This window comes from Chroicocephalus ridibundus, chromosome 3 (genome assembly GCF_963924245.1).
Source record: "Chroicocephalus ridibundus chromosome 3, bChrRid1.1, whole genome shotgun sequence".
NCBI lineage: Eukaryota > Metazoa > Chordata > Aves > Charadriiformes > Laridae > Chroicocephalus > Chroicocephalus ridibundus.
In genome coordinates this window covers 85,674,925-85,684,587 of record NC_086286.1, presented here as the reverse complement: position 1 = coordinate 85,684,587, position 9,663 = coordinate 85,674,925, and the positions used below count along the sequence as shown (strand labels likewise).

At 45.2% G+C, this 9,663-nt stretch overlaps 1 protein-coding gene across 3 annotated transcripts in view; it reads left to right on the top strand.

Annotated features, from left to right (window-relative positions):
* The first annotated feature begins 6,216 nt into the window (after positions 1-6,216).
* FUT9 (fucosyltransferase 9) overlaps positions 6,217-9,663 on the top strand; it is a 113,793-nt gene continuing 110,346 nt past the window's right edge. For 2 of the 3 annotated variants that reach the window (XM_063329941.1, XM_063329942.1), the window contains exon 1: positions 6,217-6,412. Coding sequence is in view for 1 of the 3 variants with exons in the window: in XM_063329939.1 (XP_063186009.1) it covers positions 7,301-7,694 (394 nt within the window). In the remaining 2 variants the exon portion in view is untranslated. Of the gene's footprint in view, positions 6,413-6,950; positions 7,695-9,663 lie in introns of those variants that run through there. The other variant, XM_063329939.1, reaches the window with a different exon arrangement.

Genomic DNA, 9,663 nt, shown 5'->3' with positions numbered 1-9,663 from the left:
TCAATATTATTCAAATAAAGGGGAGGTAATAAACTGGAGGTAGGATGGGAGTACTGCTTCTTTTCCAAATCCACCAGCTAGTTTTGCAAGAAAGATTTCCTCTCTCCACAGACCTTGCCTCTCTTATGTCCCTAGATCAACACAACCCGAAGAGTAATTATGCAAATTAGTACTTTTTTATTTTAATATTCTGATTAATCTTCCGGGTTTGGGTTTAGTAATAACTGTTAGGTTTCTGGAAAGCGTTTCCTTAGACAAGTGAATTTAACTAGACTTTCAGAATATTGACATCCAGTGTGATCGATAATGTTCTGAATGCATCAATGGAGTTCTGGAGTTTTTCTCTACTCAAAATATATTAATTACTGTATGGATTTTACTCAAGTGGAACTTTGTGACAAAAATTGTAATCATTGTCCAACTTGTTCTTCAATCTTATGCCCTCACCAAAAAGCTGAAACTTTTCTAAATATACTTTCTTAGAACTTTCAATGTTAGACATAAGTGGATTTTGTGACTGTTTTTTCTCTAATGATTCATAAAGTATATGAATGATTTTTTGTATTTGAATTCAACCAGCATAAACAATTCAAAATATTCTTCTACTTGTTCTGCAAATTGGTAAAGAAGATTTGAACATTAATAGACATGCTGCTCAGGGACATGGTTTAGTGAGCATGGTTTTGGCAGTGTTAGGTTAATGGTTGGACTCAATGATCTTAAAGGTCCCTTCCAACCTAGACGACACTATGATTCTATGAGTAACTTATATCATTAACTGGAATGAAAACTTTTGACTGTATACATACTTGAGGTGGAAGTTTCCAAAGTATCAAGTGCTTTTTTTTCACCAGATCTGCTGCAGTCAGCACGAAGGCAGCTTCTCAAATCCCTCTGTGGGCTACTAAATTTGGACTGTCTGCATACACAAAATTTTCACTGCTGCTTCCCACTCCGTTGTGTATTTTTCAACATCAAAGGATTTCGAGGCTTTTCACATCTCCCAGCTGTCTAGCCTATGTGAATACAGGATATGGAGCTGATACATTATTGTTATTACTAGCTGTTATTTGGAACCATACTGGTGGACCATGACTCTGTTGTCCTACATACTGTAAAATGTGACAACAAAAAGATGGTTTGTGACTCCAAAGAGCTTAAGGGCCTTCCAGACAAATGAATGAAGCCAGAAAAGTTAGAGAAGAGCTCAAAACAGAGAGACAGATCTATAATTAATCATTAACAGTTGTAATGGATACTGAAGAAAAACACTCAGAGAGAACAGAGGATTGACTCACACATGGGTGAAAAGACTTTTAAAGCTTAATATGTCCATGCAAGGACACTATAAAAAGGTTTACTACAGAGTTTATTGCTTTGCTTGTCTCCATTAGTTCAATTTCATCTACAAAGGACCATGTTTCAAATACAAAAAATGTTCTTTTTTCTAGCTGTAGGCTCTGCCCAACCAGACTGGGCTCTAACATGAAATGGGTGTATTCCTATCCCCCTCAGTGTTAGCAGTAAAAATTGCAAGACAAGCTGGGACCTTGGATATTTTCTTCCAGTAATGCACTCAATAACGTTTCCAATATTCTGCCGTCTCTATCAGTCTGAAATTAAGCTATGCCTACATTGTAGACTTCTGCTGGCATAGCTTTGTGAGACACTGATATGAAAATATCTTCCAGAAGCTCCTGTTATAAGCCCATTTGCATAAAAAAACCAAACAAACAAAACAAAAAACAAACAAACAAACAAACAAAAAACCAAACACAAAAACCCCAGAGCTTTTAGCTGTTTAACTTGTTTAGCTGTTTAGCTTGTTTAACTCAGACGTAATCAGATAAAGTATGCAATATATAGCTTGCACAAGATAATCATAGAATCATAGAATGGTTTAGGTTGGCAGGGACCTTCAAGATAATCTAGTTCCAACCCCTCTGCCATGGGCAGGGAGACCTCCCACTAGACCACGTTGCTCAAAGCCCCGTCCAACCAGGCCCTGAACACTTCCAGGGATGGGGCATCCATAATTCCTCTGGGCAACTTGTCCAGTGTGTCACCACCCTCACAGCAAACAATTTCTTCCTAATATCTAATCTAAATCTCTCCTCTTTCAGTTTAAAAACGTTACCCCTCATCCTATCACTTCCCTCTGCCATAAAAAGTCCCTCCCCATCCTTCCTGTAGGCCCCTGCTTGGAGCCTTCTCTTCTCCAGGCTGAACAACCCAACCTCCCTCAGCCTGTCCTCATAACAGAGGTGCTCCAGCCCTCTGAGCATCTTTGTGGCCCTCCTTTGGACTTGTTCCAATAGGTCCATGTCCTTCTTGTGCTGAGGGCTCCAGAGCTGGACGCAGTACTGCATTGTTTCTAGGAAAGAGTTGCTGCTATGGTACACTACTGTAGGAATACCTTTAAATCATTCCTAGTGAAGATATGGCCCTCAGTGAACAATTCTGTTAAAGACATGCAGAACAGACTAAAGTTTGCGGGGTAGATGTATTGACTTGGTAGCGCTAGCTAACATTCAAAGTAATTGTTACATTCTTTGTTTCCAAAATCGCCAGATTTAATATTGAATTACTAAAGAAACAGATTTGTTGACGTGTGTATGCTCCTTTTTTCCTGTATTAAGCTTCATTTTAATAAACCACTGCTGGAATATATATATATGAAGTATCAACAATATAACACTGGTGCACAAGATAGGAGTCAAGGCAGGAGAAATCCATAATTAGATTTTTCTCAGTACATCCATCTTCATTTATCCAAGAGGCCAAAGTCATTATTATTTACTCAAGAATCTCCTTGGAGAGTAGAACTGTAAAGATTTACTGCATATTATGAGAATCTGCAAGTATATTGAAGTTCTCTAGTTCAATTATTTGTCCCTTTTACATTTGATTAAAATGGGAAGAAAGTTATACCAGTGCCTATATGTTTGATTTCTGATGATATCTTCCCTCTCCTAAATTGTTCCTGTAATGGAAAAGGGATAACTGTATTTCATTCCTTCTCTCACACTTTGTTTCTTTTTTCACCAGCTGATATAGGCTTACCTGTAAAGTTCTTTGTGTTTGGCATGAGAAGAGGGTCAAATTTGTTAAGAAATTCATGGCAGAAAGTCTTAATTAGAGAACTTGTACTTTTCACAGCCGTCTTTTGTGCTCAGTGCAGATTGAGGCTTGGATGCAGCAAACCACATCTCTTTCTAGATAGTGGTACCCCAGACCAGTTTGGGTCCTTGCTTTATCTTGGCCTGTTAGAGCAAAACACTTTTTCAGAATCAGTCCTATGAGCCATAGTGCAAAGGCATTTAATTTTAAATTTTAAATCAGATTGTCCTGTATAATGTGAAACTCCTGTTTAGCAAAGAGCCTTCCTCAATAAAAATGGCAGTATGCACACACAAGAAAAAAACAAACCCAAAGCTAAAACCAAAACCACCCTATTTTAACACAGATTACTTAATTTCGCTTAATCTTTGTTTTTTCTTGCTAAACCATATGGAGCAAGCAAAATATTCTGTGAATAAATGAAAGCTATAATAAAGCCCACTAGCTACATTTCCATATAGCAGATATTTCAATAAGTGATTTATTATATTTTCTCTAAAATAAAGGCATTAGCAGATGCTATAAATGCGCCTAAGAATGGAGAATTAAACCACTCAGGTATCGGATAATGTGTGTAACCTGCTGTAGAGTAAAAACCAAGAACATACAGTTCTGTGTCATATTCAAACATTAGTAATATTTTTTGTTATTTTTTATCAGTCATATCCAAAGCCTCAGCCTGGGTTGAGGTCTCACTGTACAACACAGTTCCTGTCCGGATCTACGATCCTACTCCTCATCCTGCAACCCAGCAAACTGCAACGGGCCGCTGCACTCATCAAGGTCACTAAGGCTGATTGCGCAGCACCAGGTACTGGCATTAGTGAATCCAGCTGTAGAATCAGGGCCAAGTTTAAGGCAAGCCATAACTAATGAACGTCAAGCACAGTAAGCCAAAGAATGATAGATTTTTAAATGATGCTGTTAACCCCCCAAGCCATCAATCAATTACAAATGGGAAAATGCACATGGGACTCCCATGAGCGCGGGTTCCGGGTCCTCTAAAATGAATGCGGATGAAAAGAGAAGCCTTCCCGCTGCAAACGCTGGTGGGACTAACTTCATGGAAACAGCATCAGTGGAAGAGCACGCGTTTCAGTACCGCATGTAAGTTTTTAGTAAGTGCGTGCTCAAATGTTCTTGCTTTAAAAGCATGCCTCACATAAATGGTCAGACCATGTTAGGTAAAAAATAAATCCTCATTCTTTTGTACATGATTTTGATAAATATCTCCTTTTGGGGTTGGGGAGCTGTTTGGGGAAAGGATTGTTTCATTTTGGTTTATTTTTGTAATTTTGTTCTGTTTCTTTTGACCTCTACAATATCCTGCTTAAAAAAAAAAATAAAAATAAATCAGTCTCTAATCTACATTTTTTTACTTCTAAAATATCTATTAATATCCACATGCTTTCCATCATGTGAATGAAACCTTTTATCAAACTATACTCTCAGAAAATGTTTTGGAACCTTCGGAAAACAACACGAGCATATTTCCAGTCTAAGGTGGAAAGCTCAGCAGCCAGCTTTTGCAAAGGCAATTTATGGGGCAATGGTGTAATCACGAAAGGCTTACATTTTCTCTCCAATGAGGAAAAAATGTTCACGGCTCTCACAAAAAGGTTTTATAGAAGACGTGCAACCTCATATCTAACCAGTTCAACCATATCTAACCAGAATAAACCAGTTCACTACAATGACTCTGAAATTTAAGGGTTAATGTTTGTATTCTCCATGAAGAAAATGCTGCTATAATTTAAAAACAGAAAATCCTGATAAATCCTTGTACATATACATAAAGAGCATGCAAGAATCTGACACGAGCCCTGTCATTGCCTGAAGAACTGACAAATTTTCAACAAAATAATTTTGGTGAAAAAAAAATAAAAATCTGTGGGCATGTATGTGCTTGCTTTGATGCAGACTAAATTTGTAGTCAAAGCTAGGAGAGAGCTAAAGTCATTCATCTGAGAACAGACAGGACCTCAGCGGTTCATTTCCTATTCTGAATCTCAGAGAAAAAAAAAAATGTTTACACTCAGTCTCCCATTTCTCCGGAATCACTCTAACTACCAGGCTACTATTACACTGGGATCAGTTGTCCCTGCTGGAGCCGGTCATTAGCAACTACAGAGCAAGAGAGGAACAAAAAAAGTCAACTCTGTTAAAAACTGCATTCAATATACTAAAACCCTGTGTTAACTATGTTTAAAAACATAAGCCAATTTCTGTGCCACTCCTGCTAGATAAATTCTTGCTCAGAGATGTCATTATCTATGCAGAGCCCAAATATTTCCCACTGCCTGGTTTCCCTTTCCTTCCCTGACTACTTCCATCTCAATAGCGTAGAGCCCTTGCTCTAGGCAGAAGATGGCTGGGGGGGGAACAACGAGTACAGAGGAAATGACAGAAATCTGGAAATTAAAGGGGTGCTCGGATCTAATCCCAGGACTGAGACCAGAGAAAGAGAAAAACACTGAAAGATTCATTTGTTGAGAATTTCTTTGTGAGCAGCAACGGCTCAAAACGAACCATTGAGTCCTGCTCCTACTGGCTTTACAGGTGCCCAAAATTGGACCCAATAATTTTACAACGCCCCCTCTTTCTCTCCCCTTGCCTACTGTATTTGACGGCTTGGTTGAACCTACAGAGACCAGAGGATGTCCTCTAGCCTGGGGCTGTAACCTGCCTTCTAGTACATATTTTTGCCAATAGCTGCCGGGGAGCAGAAGCAAGTCCCTGACCTTCTCTCAGCAATTTTATGAAAAAGATGCACATCTTAGTAATTTTTCTTTTTCCCAGTGAGTTCTTACTAGTTCTTACTAGCTCTTACTAAAACAGTGGCACTCAGAAATACCTTCACGCCAACAGTGAGCTCGCAGTGGTTTGAACTGATTCCCACCGTGGTTACAGAAATATTCGTATTGTCTTAAGTGAACTTTGGGTCAGGCCTCTTTTTTTGGAATAAACCTGTTAGAAGACCAGACCAATTCTCTGAGTGACTGTAGCCCTTACAGCAAATCAGCAGTTGGAAATGTGGAGCTACGTGGAAATCTACCCAATCTCTCTCTTCCTTGGCTTCACAAGTGGGAGCTGTTGATACCTGCACGGCTCTTGGTACAAGGCAGAGCAGAAGAGCAGAGTAAGTTAATAATCCACAAGCCATTCAGAAACATCTAGGGCAGAGACACTGACACCAGGGAATCGTATGTCTGCGTTGAGCATCTAGTAAATTGTTTGCTTGGAGGGCTGATGAGAAACGCACAGATGAACCTCTGAAACAACTCCTTGGCAGGTAAGGCTCCTAACATACTCTAATAAATAGCACGATGTTCTCATCATCGCTATATCTTTTCCCCAAACGTACTCGCAGCAGTTTATCAACATTATATAATGCAGGGAGAGTTCAGAGCAAGGATAAAGAGTTGATAGCCAGCTTTTGGTGTGCTCGTTTATTTGACATACTTGATTTACAGGTCTCCTGTTTAGACAATGCACTTTGAGCTGTTGTTTCTTTCATTTTTAATGTTAAATAATTACTCTTGATCCTAAATAAAGATCCAGGAAGCCCTTTAGGTTTCAGGAGCAGGCTTGAAAGACTGCTTTTAATAACTACTCCAGCGTACGGTTTATTTCTCATACAGTCAATCATTATCGTACTCTTTCTGTTTTCCTCTTGTTTACCGCCTTTTTTCCCTACCACTGCACGGTTTTGTTTCCTCCGGCCGGGTGGGAAAAAAAGAGAGAGAAAAGGAAGAGCCGGATAGGCAAGGGCTACCAGCGCTTTTCCCCGGGGGGCTGGGGCGGGGGCGGTGAGCAAGGAAGGGGAGATGGGGAGCTCCTGCCCTTCAGAGGAGCAGGTCACCCTTCCTGGGAGGGGGGGAATGCCGCGGGGACGCGCCGGCGGGGCAGTAGCGCGCCCGCGCCCACCGGCGCTGCCTGCGCGCCCGCCGCGGCCCCGGGGGGCTCCGGGGCTACCCTGCGGCGGGGGGCGGGGAGAAAACGCGGGGGTGACCGCGGCTCCGCGGGGCCGGGGGAGCGGAGGGACGGCGGGTTGGATGGACGGATGAGGGATGATGGAGGGATAACGGGTGAAGGGATGGAGGGATAACGGGTGGAGGGATGGAAAGATGGAGGGGTGAAGGACGGAGGGGCGGCAGGACGTGGGATGGAGGGATGAGGGATGGAGGGAGAAGGGATGGAAGAACGAGAAAATGAGGGGAGAAGGGCCGAGGGACGGAGGGCTGCAGGAGCGAGCGCCCGCGCTTCCCAGCTGCTCCCGCTCCGCTGCGCGCCCCCGCTCCGCTCCCCGCCTCCCCCCCCCCCCCCCCCCCCCCCACGCCATCCGCCGCCGCGCGTTCCCGCGCCCGGGGCTGACTCTCCCTCGCATCCTCCTCCGGCGGCGGCGGCGGCGGCGGCAGCGCCGGGGATGGGCAGCGAGAGCGCGCCCAGGAGCAGCCCGGGCCCCGCCGCTCCCCCCTGCTCCCGCACCCGCTGCTGCTCCTGCCCCGCCGCCCCCCGCGCCCCGGGGGCAGCGCCGCCGCCGCCGCCACACCCGCAGCCCCCGCCTCGGACGGGTGAGTCACCGGGCCCTGCCCCCCCCCCCCCCCCCCCCGCCAAAAGCACCTGCCGTGCATCCCACCACCACCACCCTCCTTCTATCCTCCCCCTCCCGCCCGCCTCCCATCCCGGAGCGGCCCCGGGGATGAGCGCTGGGGGAGTTGGGGGTGTCGCGGGGGGGAGGCACCGCGTTCACCCCTGCCCCCGTCCCCGGGGGAACCGAGGGTCCCGGCCCAGCCTTGCGCCCTCCCCGCGGGGGCGGAAGGTCCGCGGGGCAGCAGGGGTGTCCCCGGGGCTCCGCAGGGGCTGCGGGGGGAAGGTTCTCCCGCCTCCCTGCCCCTCCCGGGCACGGCTGCCCATTCCCACGGGGGTCTGGCACACGCACAGACGCGCACACGGACACCCGGACAGCCCCGCTCCCCAGCCGGGGCCAGGAGCCCCTTGATACCCCCCTCTCCAGCCCCTCCGCAGCCCCCTCCCATTCGGGGCGGCTCGGGGGAGGGGGCAGCGCCTTAACTTTTGCAAGGGACCATTTGAAGGTGAGCAACCGGAGTTGGCTGCTCTCCCGGAGTCGCCCCCCAGGAGGAGGGGGAGGGTCCCGGTCCTGGCCCCCCTGCCGGAGCCGTCGCTGGGTTCGCCGGGTGCAGCGGAGCTCGGCCCTTCCCGCGGGGGGCGGGAGGGGCGGCTTCGTGCAGAACTCGGCGCTCAAATGGACTTTGTTGACACCCCCATCCCATCACCCCCCCCCCCCCCCCCCCCCCAATGATTAATTAAATAAAGCCCGGGGTGGTGGAGGAGGGGGGAAGAAGTCTGTGCTTGTTTTGCTGTCGCTGCCCAGAGCCGGGAGGGCAAAAGATGGGATGCTGTGGTTGAAACGCGTTTTCTGGTTTTTATGTGTCATGATGCACACGGTTGGTTGTAGGTAGTGTAGTAACTATCTGTATCCCAATAGTTCCCCGTCGAAGGGTTGTTATGGCAGCAGCGCTTCCCCCTTCTTTTATTTAGCATCTCTGGCTCAGAGTCATGTTAAAGACCTGGAAACTGCCTCTAGAAAAAAAAAAATAAAAAGAAATTAAAAAAAAAGAAAGAAAAAAAAAGAAGAAAAAAAAGAGCAACCTCTTGCCACTTTGCCAAATAGCCAACAAGTACAAATATGAGATTCACACTAAATCTTCACTCCCTTCTCCAGAAGCTGGTGCTGTGATAACACTTAAGACTGAAGGAGGATGGGGGGAAACGTCATTTTATGTTTTTTTTACAGAATTCCTGCATTTTATTAAATTTTGTTGGAGTTTTTGCTTGGTTTTGCGTTGGTTTTTTTCATGTGTTTCATTTGTACTTTTTCCTAGCATCCTTCTCTCCTGCAGAGGACTGCTTAGTCCTGCATTACACTGGGTAAAGGGATTCAAGCGGTTCTACATACAACTAATGCACAATGTTTGTGGGAAGGGAAAGCTTGTAATTCTGTAGATTTAGCTTTTCTGTGCAATTTACAGGATGATTCTTGCAATACAGAGAGGAATCTGTGTAAGACTCATCAGGAAGGTTTCATCACATCTTAACTGCCACAGCTGGTGGCAGCGTGAAACAGTAAGATTTAAAGGTTATTATGGAAATAAGTTTCTCTGTCACCTGTAATGGTCAGCCTGTTCTCAGTCAACCAAAAGTAGTTGGAAGGGAAATGCTCTGATTCTGATTTCAATTTAGTCAATAGTGTTTTTTGGAAACAGTGTTTAAACCGTGAAGCCTTTGATGAGGGCGGATGTTAAAAACACATGAAATTGGTAGAGGGCTATATTATTTTGCAGTTTTTACTCTGCGCTTGTATAGGTACCATTTGTTGTCTTCAACTGGAGTTTGCCTGAGTAGAAGCTGAGCAGTAAATGACAAGAACAGAAGGATTTTGTCCGGCAAGCCCCAGCGTTTTTATTTCCGGCAGAATATTTGCAGGCTGACATAGATATTGCAGGATGAAATGTTACTGAA